Genomic DNA, 20,494 nt, shown 5'->3' with positions numbered 1-20,494 from the left:
AGCTAACGTTTGACCCACTAGTGACCCTCTTATAAGTACGATATGTAATCTCTTGTCGTTTAACACTATGAACACCATTTTGGAACTAATATTTGACAGAGATTCTCCCCATCTTCGTTCTCATTGGTTTACACTGCAACAACCTGGCACGGTTTACCCACCAAAACAGGGGACCCTAGAGAGGAATATCAATCATCGAGAAGTGTACAATTTTGGTTAAAATTGCAACTACAGTAAAACAGTATACGTACTTACGGACACATTTCCTTTAAAATATAATTCAATGTTTTTGTATAATAATCTTTAGCTGCTGCCTTCCGATCCAAGGTGTTGATTGTAAAAGCAGCATCGATGTTTGCAAAATTTTCCAGTGCTGCATTTGTCACATCGTCGCCGATCCCAACGATGATAATTCGGTCCTTTTCTCGCTGAGACTTCTAAAAAGTCAAAAATACGTAACAACATATACACTACACCCTTCAGTGCCGCTCTTATCTACATGTAGAACCTGCATACGGATTTATGCAACGCTAACCCAACCTTCCCCCACCCCCCACCCCATGATATTTTGTCAACTTTCTCAGAAAGTTATCTTAACTCCCTGGAGGAGGGGTACAAAACGAGCAAAATGACTCGACCAGGGTTAGAGCCTAGACCTCTTGACCCGGAGTTGGACTCGACAACCTTCATGCCAAGTACGTTTAACAATATTTAACAGTGGGCTGAACAGGGTTGGGGCTAAAAAACTGGGTATGGTCCCAGTCTGAGTCACCTAAACACCATCTAAGGTTCGTATTTGTTGATTTCAGTGGCCATTCAGCTCTACACTCCAGATCTTATTGTCATTAGCCGCATCGTAATTTAACAGTATCAAATTTACCTTCAATTCATTGATCTTGTTAGCAGCGCTTGTTGCACCAATGAATTCATTTGTTGCATCGGTCACAACAAGAAGAACGTGTTGAGCACCCTCCCTTCCCCCATTTTCAATTCTGAACAGCTCTTGCGCCAAACTAACGGATTTTTCGCAATCGTCAGCAGAACTCGCAAGGTTACCGTGTCTAGCAGCGTCTTGTATGTACCTCAACAGAGTTGTTTCATCTTTAGATCCAGCAGGGTCGCTTAGTTTGACGTGGATCTTTTTTGCTCCTTGGCTAACAATGACACCGATGTGGTTTTCCCAGGGGTCGACTTCCAAACTATCCACGATTGTCAACAAGAATGGAATGTTCTCTGCGCTCAGATCGACCACAATGCCTACGTCGACATCTTTGCTTCCAAGCACGCATGGAGCAGCGGCTTAAAAAGGTGGAACAATAAAAAAATCAGTGAAACAACGATGTTTTACAATAGAGCATGCATTTGTGGTCAATAGTACTACAGTGTTTTTATTTTCTCTTTTCAGGTGCAGCCTTTGATGGTTTAATCATACGTGATATGCCTGTTACTGGTTCTGTATAAATCCGTAATGCAACCGAGACGAATTTTAAGAGTTTTTATTTCACGTCCCTTCTTCAAGGCCGTTTACTTGTTAAAATCCTATTTGCAGATACATTGCTCAGTCTTTGGCGTCTTAATCTATTTGTCACATCTGAAGCTAGGTTTCATGTGGCAGGCGAATTTTTTAGTCCCAAAATATCGATACTACCTTTGCTCTAGAGGAAGATACCTGAACGAATTTTCAATCCTCAAATACGAAAATTACCCCAGCCTGCTTTGCAAATAAACACCGTTCTGTTCCTCTTCTTAAAGTTCAAACGTCTTTAGTAAATGCGCAGCATTATACCTCCGACGAAGAATAACTCTCGCTCTCCTGCAGTGCCCACACAAACCATCTGATTCATCGGATCGAAGATAGATTTATCCGAACCCTTGAGACCTTTGGATGAGGTACATTTTGGATTTACTCCCGATGTTACAGCGATCACGTTATCGCGATTTATTCTCGCAGCCCAGGCACACTTTTCAGGAAATGCCTTCCCGGGCATGCGAAGTACCATTTCGTTGTCAATTGTGGCCAAGTCTGAAACGTTTTTCTGAAGACAACTGATGGTTCCATAGGTAACACGAGGTGCGATTTCTGAAATGAATAGGAGAATGGTCGGCTCTTATTTGTGTCACACGAAAGAGGTTTTCGATAACTGAATTGAAGGTCCACAATATAGAGGGGTCGGGTTTAGTGGAAAGAATCTGAAGGCTCCCGCCTCAGTTAGGCCCTGATGATCCACCATATGCATGATTCCAATAATTAAACTGTTTGATAAAAACAGATTTTTTCATACACGATCTTCATATGGCAATCACATATTCACATCTGAAACGGTCTTATGAGCTAAGTTTGCCAGGGGCCGGTCGTACTTTATCGTCTCGGGGTGGAGGAGGAGTGGATCGGACAATTTTGGTTGTATCGCTATAAGATTTACCTGATTCCCTCAGAAGGCTCTGTAATACTCTTGGGATTCCCCCTTATTGGCAGTTAATTTGCAGTCAGTTTGATACGGTCGCCCCCCCCCCCCAAACATCCTTTCGGCGACGACTGATCCCCTTCTGTTCCTCCTGAAAAACATGTGCCCCCTGCCCCCCCCCCCCATTCCTTCGCTTTCCCCCTCCCAATGGTCCCTTAGGGACCGGTCATTATTTATCGCCTGGGGGGGTCGGAGTATTTTTGTTGTCACATCGGAGCATTTACCTGATCCCCCCGTAGAGTATCTAGTTTTTTAGAGATCCCCCCTTATCGGTAGTGGAGAGTTTCATGATCCCCCCCCCCTTTTCTCCCAGCCACCGCCAAATAACTTTTTGAATATGCAAGTGATATTTTAATAGTGGTACTTACGTCTCATGGACCTTGAACCACAACGGTAAATATTTGCTCGTCAGATACGAACTGAATTGTCGAGGAAGTGCCAATCTCAGGCTGTTCATCCAAATCCACGAAAACATAGTCATCGTCGCTCTCTGCCTCTCCACTTTCAGATTCTTCATCCTCGGATTCCACGTCATCTTCATCACTCGACAGTTCTTCTGTTATCACAGTCTCTTTATTCTGTCGGTAATAGTGACATCGAATGGCCTTCACTTTGTCAAGTTTCCGACCCACAGTCGTCAAACCATGCTTGTTGAGATACAGGTCTAGTTCTCTTACCCGCAACTTTTCAACTTTGCCACCCTCGATGAGGTTATCCCATTGAAAGTCCTTGTACGTTCGTTCGGCCTCTTGCCTTCTTCGCTCCTGAGCTGCTCTTGTTCTGATATCCTTTCGGATCTCAATATCCTTCAAATGATTAACATATGCAATGACGTGCTTCTCTTCCACATTATATTTTAAGCAGAAGCTCTTCATGGTATCCTGATCGTTTCTGATACTGTCAGAATGTTCCTCGTACAGATCTTTAATACATTTTCTTGGAAGGTAATCATCTGGTGTCCTGCCCGTCGATTCCGTCTGATAGATATCCATGCAATCACCCGGGGTCCCGGCGCGACCTAAAATTCCTTTTTTTTTGGTCTGATCCCCCCCATTATGCTTGTCAATTACGGCTGATCCCCCCTAAAGGTCTTCAAAAAACCATGTGATCCCCCCCTAAATACTCCGACCCCCCCCCCCCAGGCGATAAATAATGACCGGTCCCTTAATTACCTGGAAAGTAGTATACCACGGTTGAGTCATATCCACCAGCTTTTTTTGTGCAGTCAGCTTTGTAACCGCCCTTGTAAAACGAAGTCGTCACAAAACCTGAGCAACAACTTTTATTGCCATCGAGACCAAATAATTTGTAGCCACGTTTATACGATAACCAAGCACATTTCTCAAACGCTTCCGTCCTATTTCGGCTGCCATTGTCGTCGATAAGAAAGCACTTATCGGATTCCATAGAATCCAAAGCTTCTTTACCCCTGTTCGTAGTCTTGGCGAAGCAGCCAAACAATTCTACCTTGGGATGATCTGGAATCGGGTTTGGGTATTCTGTGAACAAGAATGAAAGGAAACTAGGATACTGGTCATTATTTATCGTCTGGTGGGGCCGAGGGGGGAGGGGAAAGGGTGTCGGAGTATAAAATTTACCTGATTCGATTCCTCTCATTGACAGTCAATTTTCTGTAGCCCCAGCCCTCCTCGACACTCTATTAGCAACGACTGATTCCCCTTCCGCCTCCCCTGAAAACCATGCGATCCTCCGACCCCCTGCTGATAAATAATGAATGTTATTTAAACTCGTTTCGCATCTCGGAGTCTGAATTTTTCAACAGTAAACCACAAGGGCAGATCATACGAGATCATACGAGATCATACGAGATGGAAAACTTGACGCATTAACAGCATAATAGAATTTAAACAAATTATAAGCCGTGTTCTTTACCACATGGCTTGAAATCAAAGTTTGCCATTATTTCTTGTAAAACTTCGCTTTCCTGTCTTTCACTTCCATCCTCTTTAGTCCAATAAATGACGTCATCAGCTATCTGATGGAGTACATCAGGGAATATTTTCAGTCCCAGGGCCACAGCGATCACTATCACACTCGAGGGCTAAACGGAAGAAAAAAATGGTGAAATTTAGTTCAAAAGCAAGAAAAAAAGGACAAAACTGTTCGGACATTTGCCTTGTCTTTTTCAATAATTCTCTCCTCTCCTCTTCTCCGATCTCGCAATCAAATTATTTCGGATTTTATTTATCTACGTGCGTTCATTGCAGCCACGACAAAAATAATTCAGCTAAAAGAGGAAGGTGAAATGAAGTAAAATTCTTCACAAATGAGCGAAAACTGTTAATGCTGCTTCTAATGAAGACATGGGATAGAGGAAATTTCTGTGTGACGGGTGAATGCCCAAAGATACACTGTAATTATTAAATTTTCAAAGTAAACTTTGTAAAATCAATTAAATAATGTTCCGACGTTGCTAACCTGATTCTTAGACGGTCTCCGTCGGGGAAGGGGATAGAGTGTGTGGCCGCAATCAACCTGGACCGGGTGAGTATCAGGCTATGACGTTTCCTTCTCAGAGAGAGAAAATGGTCTCTGTAGTTCCACTTCTCAAATTCTGGGCATCTTACTCACTGCGCATGCTTAAATCAACGCGAAGTAGAACTCGGCGGTACGCGGGTTCATATCCTTATGGGGTGATTCAACTCAACCAGCGAGTTTCCACTCCGTGCTTGTAACATATAAACTAGGTTACGCCCAACTAGTATTCAGTAGGCACGGGTTGGAATACCCTCAAAGCCTGAATTCTCTTTTAAATTTTTTCCCTTTTTTTTTTAGATTGCCTTTCTGCAATTGTTTAAAATTGAATTCCACTGGCTAGGATCATTGCTTTACTTGATTTTCACTCGCAGGTCAAGTGAAATTTATCTTAATAAAAATTATGAGAGCAAAGATTGCAATAAAATGATGTTTTACCTTCTGCAGAGATGAAATTGCTGACTGGTTGTGTGTTTTACCGTCCGTAAAGACAACAACAATGTTTTTAGCATCGGTTCGATCATTTTTGGTAATCTGTAGTGTATCGTACTCCTCATGTGCATCGAAAGCCTTTTTCAGTCCTTTCTCTAGATTAGTTATGTTGTCCAGTTCATCAGACATGTGGCCAATCAGCTGTTGAACCAGTTGCTGTCTTCCAGATCTTTTCTGAGAGAGCTTTAAATCTGACACGTATTCAGCATCTCTTCCAAATTCTATCAAGTCAAGTCGGGTCTTATAGGGTGAAACAAAGAACCTAAAAAATCAGTCAAATCCTTTTGTTAAAAGAAGAAATGCTATCCCCTCAAACTTAAAGTGACTTCGATCATCCAAAGGCTTTTAAGTGCGACAACGAACAAGTTACAAGTCCTTAATTTTTTGGATAAATAACTTCTTGAGAGCATTTTAAAATAGGGGCGAATTAGGATTCTCATGGTTCTGGAGTAACTAGCTAGGATAACCAGGGAACCAGAAAACAATATTACCTCAAAGAAAAAACACTGGGGATACAATTTGCATGTTGGCCAATGATCAGTAATTTCATGCACCCGGTACGACAACTGGGCTCAGGTCAATTATTTAATCCGCATTTTATAGAAACAACATGTGCGCATGCCTGTCCATAACTTCTTTGGTTAAGTTCTTCATCTTCTCTGATAGTATCGGACCAATACTTTCGGTTTGATCGAGGAGGAAGATGACGTCCAACATTTCACACGGAAGACCGAGAGAGTGAGGTTGGTCTGTAAGGAAAAATGAACAATAAATCAAACTTTTCATTATTTATTGGGTGCGATTTTTAGATAAGCTCTCTGAAAATCAGAGGAAATAGCATTAGAGGTGGGCAAAAACACGGGAAAGCAAAGGCGGAATGATGACAGTTTCCATAACTCCTTTTGGCTGATTCTCTTTAGTTTGATCTACTCTTTGTTCGTTTGTTTCAACAGTTTTGTTTGTCGGTCAATTTTTCAAGTCTACCGCTGCATGAGTACTTTCTTAAGTCCTCTCGCTACAGTTCATGTTAATTCACTCTTACTTACTTATAGCTGCGCCTTGGACAACTGTCAATAACGCCATACAAAGCATTAGAGATAACCACGTGACCTTCATGTTTAAATTTCCCGTCTCCTGTAAAATAACAACATTTCGGTTCTGGATCGAATTTGACAAGCTGCTATTAGCAACACTTATCTGCAGTTTGTTTGATGTTCAACTTAAAAAGGTTTGTCATTTTTAGTTTTAGGATGGCCATTCTATTCAGTTATCAGAAAATCGCCTAGTAACAACATATTACCACAGTGACAATTTAGTTTGAAACTTTGTATCGGTAAAACATGGGAAAAATCAATAACCTGTTGAGGACTAGAAGGAGTTGGTTTAGAGAAAAAATTCTAAGGCTTATTTAACAACTGGCCAGTTACAATCATGCATTCTCGTTTTCAAAGCTGGAATATCATTTAAAAGCTTGAATACACCAAAATCAAGAGATTATATATTGTTCTCTTGCAAAAATGTATTCATTCGTCGCCGGTAACAAGAGATTATACACCCTTACCCGTAAAGAGTGGCATTTTTTCCAATTACAGTCAGTTTAATAACAGCTGACTTTTGTTGGGTTGTTCTACCTGATCATACCTATTTATTACGCTTCAATGGTATATCAGGCGAGTTTGTTCAGACCGTGTTCTCATTTTTACCTTGTAATCCTTTCTCAAACAACAATGTTCGTGTTTTCCGCACCAATTCCATGTAAGTCAGTCGATCATGATTTCTATTTGTGAAGATGAAACTCAGTTCCCTAACGCTCGTAGTAACTTCTAGTGAACCTTTTTTTTTCTTTGCTTTTCATGAGAGAAACCCTACTCCCCTATTGAAGGTGATGTTTGTAGTGATCTGAATATTACTTCTCGATAATCCTAAATAAAACACAAATTCCATTTTCCTCTGCCTTTCTTATGAGTCCTCTTATGAGATAGCCTTACAGCTCTTCCGCAAGTGTAATCCATTGTAGATTCCAGTGTCTCCAATTGATTATCAAGGATATCTGACTTGGCTGCCGAATTGCAAACTCCACTCTGGGAGCATGAGATATTTTAACTGAAAACTGTTCACTGTAAGCATTCTTACTCCGATCCCGCATGTAGAGACATAATGTCAGACCGCGGTTTGCCCTAGGAAGCAGCTTGCTTTTAATCGAGCTACGATTGGTAGAAGACCTTTTTCCGCTAAAAGCCTATATTTTTGGTTTCCTAACCCCCCTCCCCCTCCCCCTTAAATACTCCAACTATTCCGTGCGGTATAGAGTTTAACATCCTTATCAGGCGGCTGTATTCAAAATTGTTTGGGGTGGGAGAAGGGGAGATGGTAGATATCATTAGTATTTTTTAAAAAAATAAGCTTCAAAATGAAAATACTTTTTGTGGACCTTGAGCGATATTTTCTCGGCTCGTTTAGTGCTTTTGCCGCTAATTTCTCTCTATATAGAGTTTGATGGGAAATAAAACGGCCTCAGCAACTCCTACCCACGTCGCTGAACAGGTGATCGTGACTAACCTCAAACTTTAAAAGAAACGTAGGGTCTTTGAAACCAGCAACTTATCTCCAAATTTCGTCTTCACTCAGCTGTGCTCTGGACGATATCAGCTCTAATTGTGTTTAAACGCTACATAGCTTTTCAGCTTGTTTGTATCTTGTTCATTCGACTGCATATCGTATTTTCGAAGGGGTGTAAAAAGCAGGCTATAAACTGCCGCCAAACGAGGTGCAAATTAATGACTAGTTTGCTTTGAGCACCGGAGGTGCTATCAGCTCTTAAATAACCATATGTTATTTGCCCTTTTCTTGTTGTTATTTTCATAAAACTACGAATGAACAGGCAAATAAACCGAAGAAAGTTCAAGCTCAAGACCAGCAGCCGGTTCTTTCGAGTCATCAGGAAACGGGGTCTTCTAAGAAGAAATTTGTAATCACTTGATCAATAATTAGCTTCAGAAGTAACTAAATAAAATAGTTAAAACTTCCTTACAACGACTATGCAATACAAATACCTTTCGTTCTTTTTGACACTGCTTAAATTAGTTAATTTGAATTACACCGGCCCGTCCAAAACTTACATCTTTTCAAAATAATCATCAGTACAAAAGGCGTACAGAAGGGCACCCATTCAATATCTGTATTAAGTCAATTCAGTCTTTTGGTCTAGTGAGGATAATGATTTCATTTTCATGACTCATCCACTTCGCTGATAGCTGCAACTTGAACGCAGGTGGAAAAAGACATTTTCGTGGGATATGTAATGCTCTTATTTGGGTGTATTTTGGTGATGCTGAGCTGAGTAATGATGATTCAAACGGTGGACATTCTTTCCACTGCAAAGCAGTTCTTAATTTCCTCGACGTCAATAATTCTGCTTCAGGGGAAGATTTCACCGAGCCTCCATTTTTAAAGGATTTTTTTCGGGCGGGTAGAGAAAGGAGGCGGCAAGTGTCAAGGAGTGCTCTGCAGTAAGTTCCTAACCGCAGTTAAAGAAATTTCATCCTAAAAGTTTCTTTTTCGTGTGGAGCGAATCGACTTCCTATCTAATCGTTCGTGAAATATGCAAAAGGAGTTATATATGCATGCCACCTTCATTACTCTCCTTGAAATCACAGCACAATGACAACGACCTTAACAACAATAACAACTGACAACAACGACGAAGATAAGAGACAAAAATAAGCCGTTAAGAAGACGACAAATTTCCGTTGTAGAGCAAAAGCATATGACTCGACATAAACGTTCACAGGAATCTTTTAGAGACGCTATAGCAACCGATGAGCGCTGCATCAAAACAAGGAACACTTAACTTTTCTCTTCGGAAAGTGCATAGCGATTTGAAATGGTTTTTTCAATCATTATGATTTTAGGCGAGCGTAAAGTTACAAGGGAAGTCCGTTGCTCCTTATATAAAAAACGTACAAACACAAATGCACCGCGGGAAAATAACGCAAACTAAAGTCTTTTAAGCAGATCGCCTAACCCAAAATGTCACTGCTTACCTACCCCTCCCTACTCCAAACCATGGCTTACTGTTCCCATAGTGACCCCGCTGACCGTGTATATTGTTGGCTCTTGAAAAGAGGAACAACGCAAAATCCGCCAGATCTTCGATTGTGGTATTTATTAAACCGTTTGCTGATTGTTTTAAGACCCAAGATGTCTCTTTTTGCTTGTACTAATTGTAACAGCCGCCATCCATTTGAACAACTTTCTAAAGGAGATCAACTTTGTAAGGTATGTTGTAATATTCATTATTGTTTCGCACGATGATTTTAGAACTGTCACCGTTAGGTATTTAGTTAACGTATGGTAAATTCAATTAGTTTGTTGCTTCGCTTAAAGATTTAATTTCGACCTACATCTGTCTGTTAGTCACAGTGGAAAAAGGTCGATTCCTGCTGTCGTTTGTTGTGTAAACGATTGAAATTAGTTAAGCTGAGCTTTTTTCGAGGCAGATTAGAGTTCCGGGCATCAAGCGAGTAATGGTAAAGCTCTGTTAGATTAGTGATGTCAACATGATAGCCGGCTCTTAGCCAGTAGGGGAACGCGGAGTTATCAAGCCGATTCTTTAGGGGCTATTTTTTTCCAATTTCTCCAAACTTCGTCCTTGTAAAAACAAGTGTATGCCTGCAGGATGCTTTTTATTCAAAATCCTTTTCAATAAAAGTAAAATGAAGACCTGACTGGTTTGGTTTTCTACACAACGATTGTTAGGCAAGTGAGTTGTCATCACGTGATTCGGGGTAATTAGAGAAGAAACCCCTAAGTCAGCTGGTATTTTGACTGGTAATGTTCGCTGCTGAGACAGTATTGTCTCAGTAATAAATATTTGGCCAAGAAGTGAAGCTTCGAGGGCAAATGTGAAGATATAAATGATATGGACATTATTGGGTGACATACCAGCAAGCCAGAATGGGATTTATTTACAAGTATTTTATAACCCTCTCATTGAGTCGACAGCAAATTTTGTTGACTTTTTAATACTTCCTGCAGTAACATTTGAGATCAGCTTTTCTATGTCATCATCACTGGACTTGCAAAATGGGTTTCTTCTTTCTTTCATGTAACATAATGTACAGCTTGACCTATATTAAACAGCACCCTTAAAAGCCATCACCCTGTATTAAGCATTTGGTTATCAAAGTCCCAAAAATTTACCCATTAAGCACTGTAATTTTAACCTCTATCAAGTGGTTACTTTTATTGAGCGGTCATGGTTGATTGAGTCTCAACAGCGCACTTTTATTGTCTTACACCTAAATTGAATGGTCACTTACAGCTGAGCTCCTCAAATGAAACTAAGAATAATCTCTCTTATCAAATTTTTTATCAAGTTGATCTTCGGAAACTATGTATGTGCTTTGAGTTTAAATGTGCTTACTGCACTGCAGATTATGTTTCTTTTTAAGGACTGTTTGGACAAACTGCTTTTCTTATCTTGTCAAGCTCTTACTATGTGGTTGACTGTGGATGAAAAAGTGAAATTCTTGTGCTGGCTTTTATCAGCTGGCTTTGATTCTTTTTGAGGGAAATAATTTTAGGACAAATATTGATGTAGATGGTGGTGATGACTGTCCAGTAATTTTGTACCACATGTTGTTAAGCATCCACAAGAATCAGGCTAAAATTAGTGGGTGAGTCATAATTGATAATAGATCAGCAGAAGTTTATCAATTTGCATTGCCAATTTTGCTCAACTTTAATTTCAATTAAAGTTTGCTCTTTTAAGATTAGTTTATCTTCTTTTAGCCAAGTAAAGTATCTCCTATATCTTAAGCCACTATTGTAACCATTTCCATCTCTCTTCTTTCATTATTTCATAGGATTGCAGAAAGACATTTCCATTGGTAACTTGTACTTATTGCCGTTTAGAGTTTCATCTTCTCAGGTCAGTTCATGTCAATCAATCAAACAGTTGGTCAGTCACTCTGAGTCAGTCAGTCACAGAGTCAGACAGCAAGTCTTTGAATTAGACAATCAACCATCAGTCTGGTCAGTGTGTCAGCTAATTAGTCAATCAGTCATTTAGCCAGTAAATTAATAGGTCAGTGAGTGAGTTGGTCAATAATTCAGTCAGCGAGTCAAACATTGAGTCAGTCAATCAATCAGTGAGTCATTGAGTTAGTCAATCATTGTGTTAGTCAGTGACTAAGTCAATTGATAGCCAGTCTGTGAGTGAGTCAGTAGGTCAGTCAGCGAGTCAGTTAAAAGGCCAGTCAGTTAGTCCACAAGTTTGTCAGTCAGTCAGTTAGTCAGTTTGTCAGTATGCCAGTCAGTCTGTTGGTCAATCTCTTCATCAGTTTGTTGTGCACTTAATAAAATAATAGGCAGTTAAATAAGCTTCAAACTGATTACAAGTTATCCTGAAAACAATCTCAATTAACTTTGGAAATCTCCAAAAAGGGTAAATTTTACATGTACCTAATAACCCTCCAACCCCTAAGAGTGACTAGTATCTAATTTCTCCTTACAATATCACCCCCAAATCACACATTAAGGTAATGAGAATAAAGGAAATGGTCACCAACTAGAGAAGCTCAGGATTATGAAACAAATTCTCCTGATCAGCATCTTAGGGAATATATAGGGAGCAGTATGGAGAATATGCATCCTGTTGTTAGGGTAGAAAGGGTTAAGTTTATTGCCATTAGAAGCACTAGATGCACAATTAGAATTTAGACATTTGTTTTAAGGTGTTTTGGTACTGAAGTAACTGCAGAAAATTCCTGAAATAGTTATTAAGTACATTTTTATCAGTTTAAGATTCAGAATTGTACTGTTAGTGATAAATGGGTTTCAGGTAGTTGATTTAATTTTGATTTTTAATTTTTCAGGAACACTGAAAAAGATCCAATTTGCAAGAAATGCAGCTACAACCTTAAAACATATGGCCAGGTAAGGTATAGATCAGTGCTAATTGTATGAATACATTGTTACTGCTGCACTTGGTAAGAATTTTAATGCACTCTTTCTAGCAAAGTTTTAGCAAAGTTAAAATCATGATTTTCTTTAATTATTTTTTTGTCTTTTTTTTCAGCCATCTTGTTGTGAATACTGCAATATAAGAGCAGCATTTGATGGAACAAAGTGCTCTAGGTAATAAAGTACAAGAAATCATTTTACCTTTCTCTTTTATTTGACATGGAATATGTATAATTATACAACTGCTTTACCATACACTTTGATGAGAAAATTGATCTTTTTTTATGTCATCTTAAGTGTAATTCACATCGTCCCAATGTCTTGCTCAGGTGGAAATGGCTTGCCTTGTACTGTTTCAGGGCAATTTAAGTACACTTTCATTTGTATGTACAATTGTATTAAGTGTCACATGTCATCAAAGTACAACTTAACTTTTGCACATTAAGTGATGTCATCTGACAATTCTGCAACAGTCATCACAATTAGAAAACTACATGTATTATACATGTATGAAGCATGTTTCAATGAAACAAATAAACAATAAATTTCACCATAGGACTTGCTCATCTACCTGCCCATTTACCTTCACAGTACTTGTATGTGCTGGAGGTTTGTACTTCTATAACTTCATCTTTGTGTCAAGTCTTGGGCACTACTCTTACAGACTTCTTCTTGGATTTGCATACAGCCCACAGCTTAAATTATAAATGGCTTTTGCACAGAGGAAAAATTTTTTGTGAAGGGAGTATGGTTTTTCTTGACAAGCCTAGTTCTTCTCAAAAATCAAGAAAGTAATGCTCTCTTAGGTGTTTGAGTTCAGAAAAGAAGTATGGTGCTCCTGTAGCTTGTGAACAGTGCAAGCTGAACTGTGCTTTCCAGAAGACAACAGAGTCAAGGGAAAAGGTCAGAAAAGGTTTCTTTTGACAAGATAGAAGTGTTTCATATGAGAATAACAATGTTGCAATGCTTGCAGGCTTGTTAAGGGGTGGAAATCCAATTTGCAACAGATATAAATTTCTCACAGAAGGTACTCAAATACATTATTAAGTAATAGTCTAACTTCTTGTAGAACTGCGCACAGAATTCTATTGAAAGTTTGATGTGGTGTGCATCATACAAGACAGTAGTGTGGTGTCTTTGAGTTTAAAATGCCAATTGCTAGTGCTGAATAGCTTTTGAGGGGAAAAAAAGCAAAAAAAGCCAACTGAAAATACGTAAATGATGAATAACAATCCTTCTTGGGGGGTCTGTTGGGCTCAAGGTAATATCTGATCTAAGTTATCATATAGTGTACTGCGAAGATGACAAATATTGATGGAGAACATGATCAGATACAATTTTTTATCTAAAGATTCTCGCCTTCTCAATAATGCAAGAAGCCCCAAGGCGTAGCCAACAAGGCTTAATGAATCAGACTTGATGAATTCAACTGACCTTAAAGTTAGACTTTATTTTTATTTTTTAGGTTGATGGGAAAATGCTTTGTCTTTTATGTACATTATCATATAAAAGAATATTACACAAAACCAAAAAGGGAGAGAAAAGACCCAGTGGAAAAGATCATAAAAGAGACAGGTACATATTAATTGTATTTACTCTGTAATGCCTGAGAGTGACAAGCATGTAAATTATCTGTACAGTATCACCCCTGAATGGTCACAAGAATAAAATAAATGATCACAGACTAAAGGAGCTCTACATTTTTAAACAAATTCTCCTTGTCAGCATCCAGGGGAATGTATTGGGAGTAGTAAGGAGAATATACACTTAGTGACCCAGTTTAGGTTTAAATCCAGACCTTTCAAACCGTACTGCAATGAAATAATTGATAAGCCACTCCATGACCCCCATTAGAACTATGTTTATCCCAAATAGTACATACGACTGTGAATTACTACTAATATGTTTTTTAAACTAGGAAAGACAGACATATGAAGATTGCCAAAACTGAGAACAGTGACAGTCCTAAAGATGGCAAGCCAGGATCAGCTGCTACCGCTGCTCTGGAGAGGATTGGCAGTGCACGAAATAGTCCTTTGACAATTGCCTTGTACAGTAGTATGTACAAGTAAGTTCATGCTGTTGTCTTTACCATGAAATGGAATACATGTAGCATGTGGTGTCTACAAATGATCGGAACTGTAGCAAGGTCCTTCCAGACTGTTGATGCTGATGCTAAAATTTACATGTATTAATTTTTGTATGATATCAAAAATGTTTGCAGCGATGCCTCAAGTGAACCTATTGCACTGGAGTCACACATAACTGAACTTACAGAACTAAAAGAACAGGTATTGTGTAAAGTTAGTTATTCACTAAGATTAATGTTTAATAATTTTGTAATAAAAGCAAATGTATGAGTAAGGATAATTGTGTAAAAGAATTTGCAATAAATTAAAGCAGGACGCTCAGATATACTCAGACATCAAAAATACATTTTTGCCAATACCTTCAAATTTACATTGCATTGCCAGCCTTTCTCCCATGAACAGAGAACCCAATTTTTTGGTTACAAGTAAATTAGAGTTTTATAAATATAGTTTGTTTTTATTGCATTATGTTCCCTATGCTTAGAACACTATTTTAATTTCCTATTCTGCAAGGGATGTAGCAAACTTTAGGGGCAAAAGAAAGATTATATTTGTATCAAGTGTCCACTCGAATTGGCAGAGAAATATGAATTGTTACTAACAATTCAGCCGGGTGCTTTTACTTGCTTCTCTGTGCAATGAATTTCATTTGCTTTTCTCCTTGGTCAAATCAAGGTGTTTATATCCTGTTTTTCTTGTCAACAAGGTGGTGAATCTCAAAAAGCAGTTGCAACAGAAGGAACAGGCATTGATTGAGAAGGAAAAAAAGGTGATCAATGTATAATTTTATGTGTCTGTGCTCCCATCCTAAAGGCATATTTTGTCATTGGACACATAATCAGTTAATATGTAACTGTTTACATCTACAAGAGTTAACTAGAGGCTTTTCAGGGTGAGAATGGACTTAACAATATATTTGTCTTTGAATTCTTCCTTACCAGTTTGGAGAGCAGGAGAGGACAGGGGGTTAAGGATTTAGGACTCCTCCGTAAAAAACCTCTATAAAAAACTATGTGGGAGGCTAATTACAGATGGCTTTTCTTTGTGATTTAGTTAACTGAACTGAAGGCTGATCATTGGGAAAAAGAAAAGGAATTGAGGCAGAAAATGGTTCAAATGCAGAAACAGCAAGCAGAGAGGATGGAAGGCCTGCAGGTTGGTACTTTTTACAGTATGATTCTAAATATTTTATCTTCAACAAAGTTTGGGTTACTTGTTTATACTTTTTTGACTCACTTTCATGGTTGAAATTTGAAAATAATTGAATACATGAACAAACTAGATTTAATTATAGACAAGTGCACTTTAACATGATGATGAATGTGCCGTACACAACAGAATGACGTATTTGTTAATTTATTAGAATTTTCATTTCTCAGTGAGTAATAAAAATGTAGTTCTAATGTTTAAACTGATTAATTCACTTACAGACAGAAAACAGAAATCTCAAAAAGCAGATTGCAACACTGTCAAAAGGAAAAGACAAGCAAATTACAACCTCAGGATGAATTCTGTCCATGTCCAGCTTTTTAGATTAATTGCCCTAAATTTCTAACAGAATATTTACTGCTGCAAGAATGAGTAAGACTTGCCCAGGAATGCAACCATAAGATTTTAATTTTCTATAATTTATTTTTAAAATCTCATATTATTATAGATTGTACCAATTATGTGGAATAAGATCACATGTAGACTTAGTTTAGATAACCTGAGAATGGTAATTCCTTGCCACATAAATGATAGCTAGTAAGTACAAGAAAAGAAAATAGGAGACCAACTTGTAAGCTGTAAGTGAAGAGAGACAAATCAAAACAGGTTATTGGTATCTTTTCAATTTTTTAACCTGGTTGACATACTTCAGAACCTTTTTTTGTGAAAAAAACAAACAAGAGTGGTACATGTGTAATACATCTGAAGAAACAGGCTTAAATGTGTCCCTTGAGAGTTCAAGTGTGAGGAGTTGCCCTCTTGTGTGTGGGTATGCTGTTGGACATTTCAGGCAATAGAAGACTAATTTCTCTCACCAAATGATTCAATGATGTGGCTCCTCACCACATATAATTATGCTGTCTTCGTTATTGTTGACATTTCCCAAAGGGTGTTTCAATATCATTGTGTACCTCTATCCCTCTTCATGTAGTATTAAGTGAACCTGAAGAAAATACCTCATAATAAGGGTTTTCCTTCCCAAAACAGATGTAAATTACTTAGACTGAATTTACCTTTTTAAGGATGAATCCAATGGTTTGTTTTTGAGTGATAAATACAGTTCTGTTGTGGCTCTTTCTCAATTTTTCAAGAAAAATGTGTCTTTAAAAGTTCAAAACTTTAATTTCTTCCTCAGATACTTAAGTACTCAAAATTTTATTATATTTGAAAGAACAATTTTTATTTCAAAGCATCATGTGTCATGATTGAGCTGAAATTTTAGCAAACCAAACAGACTTTTCTGTAAAATTCTGAGTAAATCATATTTATTTTCAAATTCATTAGATTAGGATGTGCTATATTTCAACAGTGTGTTGAAAATTATTTTAAGAAAACTTCTCAACAGTGTCTATGATTTGTAATAGAATTGTTATTCAAATCAATCATGCAAATATAATTTTTTGCATTTAGAGGCTATTGTAATTTTCTTACATTTTTTGGGAGAAATTGCTCTTTTTTGATCCAAAAATTAGAACTGAATAAGACTTCTTGAGGTATTTTTATTATTCTTATCATTGTCAACTGAATCTTGTATTAAATTTGCAAACTAAGCAAATCCACACACAAACTTGTTTAGTGTAAAACTTCTTGCAGTCTTTTTTCATCTCCTTGGTTAACAGACTTAAAATGTCAATTCAGTTGTAGTTTAATATGAAATATTAAATATGTTCACAAAATTTTTTTTTGATCATGAAGATCTCCGACAAAACAAGAAACATAACTTGAACTCTGGTGGAACACTTTCATTTACCTGAATAGAGTGAAAATTTAATAGAAGCTTTTTGTAGGAAATAAATGGGAAATAGTGTATTAAAAAGCCCATGTCAGGGCTTCACATTCAACCTTTTACAAAGTTTCCATCAATTATATACAAGAAATAAAATTTTTGCGACCACAAGAAAAATTGCAGGAAACCCCACCAGTCTTAGGTATTGGAAGTTTAGTTGAGGTCTGTCTTTTGATATTCAAGGGACATCTTGAGGTGTAATATTCGGCCAACTAAGTGTAAAGAAGAAAAGGTTAAATATGAAAAAAGACAGAATATGAGTGAGTTACATTTTATGAAAATGTCTACCCCAATTTGGAATTTTAGACAACTAAAACTATGTTTTAATAATGTCACTTCAAACATAGATGCCAAATTGGCAACTTAAACAGCAAACTTGGTTTTTTTCAAAGTGGCCATGGTATCCAAAACCATAAGGATTGCAGCTTGGGGTACTGCATAACAATAATCTCTCTCTTTGTCGCACTGATGAGTAACATCTAAAGCTGGCAGTTGTTTAGTTGCTTTCCAGCCTCATTTGATAGACTGTATAGACAAGTGCATCTTATGATAATGAACTTCATTATCGCAGCTTGATGAATGGAAAAATAATCCAAAGTTGGAAGATGAATCTCTCAATACATAGTGTATTGAGGGAAATCAAAGTTTGGACTTGCTTTCTATTGCTTAACAAGGTAACTAGGAGTGAAAAGAAATAATGAACGTCATGTTCCAAAGTCCCACAACATGATTGGTGGCAGCATGAAACAATAGTTCTAAATCTGCCAATCCACAGTTACACAGTGATTAACAGTGTGGTCCCCACTGATGGTAAAGTAACATCATGATGCAGTGGGCAGTGAAGTTATTAAGAAGTCTGTTAATGGCTCACATCAGTCTGTTCCACACCTTGAGAGATCCTTCTTTCTACGAGACCATTTAGCTTGCTAAGACAATAAAACCTCTGTCAATTACATAAGTGTTAAAAGTCAGCAATTCCAGTGAGATTTGTCAATCCCCTGACAAAACTGCATATGCAATTAACACCAATCAACTCATCAGCTAGGGTTTAGTGGTATGCTGATATTCCTCTTGATATCCACTCACTGTGCATGGGATTGTGCCAAAAGTTTTCTGCTTCTCACTTCCTTGTCCTGTAATGCTTTGATTTGAGCATCCTTTCGAGTTATCTCCTCTCGTGCGGTGAGATACAGGCTTGAGATGTTTTTCTTAAGCACAAAGTTTTCATCTTTCAGTTTTTTGTTCTGAAAATAAGGGTAAGGTTAGGTTAGGTTAGTTCTTCTAGGTCATCCTGCCCATTGCTAACAGAGCATTCATATTCCTGTTTCTGGAGCTTGAAGTGATAAGAGATAATACCCATTCCTGAATGGGTATACCCCCCGGACATTTTCCTTACAGTCTGCTGGCATCTGTCAAGTAAAGTGTCCAAAAAGTAGACAACACAATTGATGATTGCAGAACCAGCCACAAGTTAGCCCCTTGTTAATAATTGCCTGATTGCCAACAGTTGGCACACAAATCTTAATAACAGTAGTTTCCAGGACCATCTCTCCCTATCAATGGTAAGCATACAGGGGTGCACATCTACCAAGGGATGACAACTGTTCAATTAACCCTTTGCACCCTAACATCAGTATGGTTATTCTCCATACAGTTCTCTATAACTTTCCTGTGATGCTGACAAGGAGAATTTGTTCAACAAGCAAGAGCTTCTCTAGTTGGTGATCATTTCCTTACTTGTGACCTTAATGTTTGATTTGGGCAAGATATTGTGTAGGAGCCAAAGGGTTAAAATCTTTAAGTGCTAACCTCAGCTTCAAACTTCTTAATTGTTTGCTGACTTTCTTCAAATAATTTCTTCAACTGAAAATAAAGCAGATTCATTATCAAAACAAATTATTTTCTTAAAGTTAAACTTAGGTACAAACCTTTAAAACAATGAATAGGACAAATGATCAACGTGTCACAGAACCATAACTCGATTAGCATTAACCCTCTATACCCTAACATCAGTATGCACACTCTCCATACTGTTCTTTATATGTTTCCTAAGGTGCTGACAAGGAGAATCTGTTTAAAAATCAAGAGCTTCCTTAGTTGGTGATCATGTCCTTTATTCTCATGACCCTAATGTGTGATTCAGAGCTGATACTGTAAGGAGAAATTAGATGCTGGTCACTCACAGAAGTCAAAGGGTTAAATCAGTGACAGACAGACAACTGCTCCAAATTATCATAAATTAATAAACTTTCTCAACAGAATATCAATTAAAAAAATACCTCGGGATATGTCATTTCTTGGTTGAGGTCCACAGAAAGATCCCCATACAAATCAAAATCCAGAGAATCTAAACAAGACAAAAGAAGAAAATAATTAAACATAAATTTTAATGTTTACTGCAATACGTGATAACATTCACAGCTTTAATCTGTGGATGATTTTTCTTGAAAACAAAGTTCTTTTACCTTCATTTTGACTACGAAAAGGTGAATTTGCCTTGTCTTGACCACATTCTGTATCTCTTTTATCCATACAATCTTCACGCTCCGCCATATGTGCCGGGAGCGACTTTATAAACCTGATCATAGACGATCTTTCAGGAGATATCCTTCGTGTAAGATACCTTTAAATCTCCCCTGAGCTGAACGAAACCTCCCAGCGAGTATTTTTCAGAAATTAGCAAACATTTCTGATAGCAATCTAAAAATAGCCATGAAAATGTTTTTTTTTTCAGGAAACGACGATAAGTTGGCTACAACGCCGGCTAAACTAAGAATTTAAATGTAGATGGTCACATGAATTATTCATCACCGCTTTCGAACCCGCTTAGAGCACAAGTAGCACAATCACACGTGATTAATTAAAACAACCCAAATTCTGACAACTCACACAGATATGGGGCTAAGGTAAAGAATTCTACTGATTTTTCAAATGGCTTTGTTGACTTATCGTTAAGAGTTTCGTCACGTTGGAACGGATCCTTGCACTTG

At 37.9% G+C, this 20,494-nt stretch overlaps 3 protein-coding genes across 3 annotated transcripts; 1 reads left to right on the top strand and 2 right to left on the bottom strand.

Moving 5' to 3' along the window:
• Positions 1–251: 251 nt before the first annotated feature.
• Positions 252–6,569, bottom strand: LOC149041659 (uncharacterized). The gene is made up of 8 exons (XM_089180905.1): positions 6,500–6,569; positions 6,076–6,202; positions 5,400–5,715; positions 4,359–4,527; positions 3,638–3,964; positions 1,787–2,080; positions 881–1,299; positions 252–437 (listed from the first exon to the last, which is right to left on the bottom strand). Exons 1-8 carry the CDS (start codon positions 6,567–6,569, stop codon positions 252–254), a joined length of 1,908 nt encoding a protein of 635 aa, XP_089037031.1.
• LOC113685797 (protein FAM76A) lies at positions 5,247–17,285 on the top strand. Its single transcript, XM_027203354.2, has 11 exons — positions 5,247–9,731; positions 11,321–11,385; positions 12,332–12,392; positions 12,535–12,593; positions 13,226–13,322; positions 13,885–13,994; positions 14,338–14,487; positions 14,644–14,710; positions 15,216–15,278; positions 15,563–15,664; positions 15,940–17,285. The coding sequence occupies exons 1-11, from the start codon at positions 9,483–9,485 to the stop codon at positions 16,015–16,017; spliced, it is 1,101 nt and encodes a 366-aa protein (XP_027059155.2). The 5' UTR covers positions 5,247–9,482; the 3' UTR covers positions 16,018–17,285.
• Positions 17,198–20,459, bottom strand: LOC113685796 (uncharacterized). The gene is made up of 5 exons (XM_089213813.1): positions 20,394–20,459; positions 19,970–20,204; positions 19,784–19,851; positions 19,314–19,367; positions 17,198–18,748 (listed from the first exon to the last, which is right to left on the bottom strand). Exons 2-5 carry the CDS (start codon positions 20,088–20,090, stop codon positions 18,587–18,589), a joined length of 405 nt encoding a protein of 134 aa, XP_089069939.1. The 5' UTR covers positions 20,091–20,204; positions 20,394–20,459; the 3' UTR covers positions 17,198–18,586.
• Positions 20,460–20,494: the final 35 nt, after the last annotated feature.

The sequence above is a fragment of the Pocillopora damicornis genome, chromosome 8, assembly GCF_964200805.1.
Source record: "Pocillopora damicornis chromosome 8, jaPocDami1.2, whole genome shotgun sequence".
Lineage (NCBI taxonomy): Eukaryota > Metazoa > Cnidaria > Anthozoa > Scleractinia > Pocilloporidae > Pocillopora > Pocillopora damicornis.
This window is presented reverse-complemented; position numbering and strand designations above follow the sequence as displayed.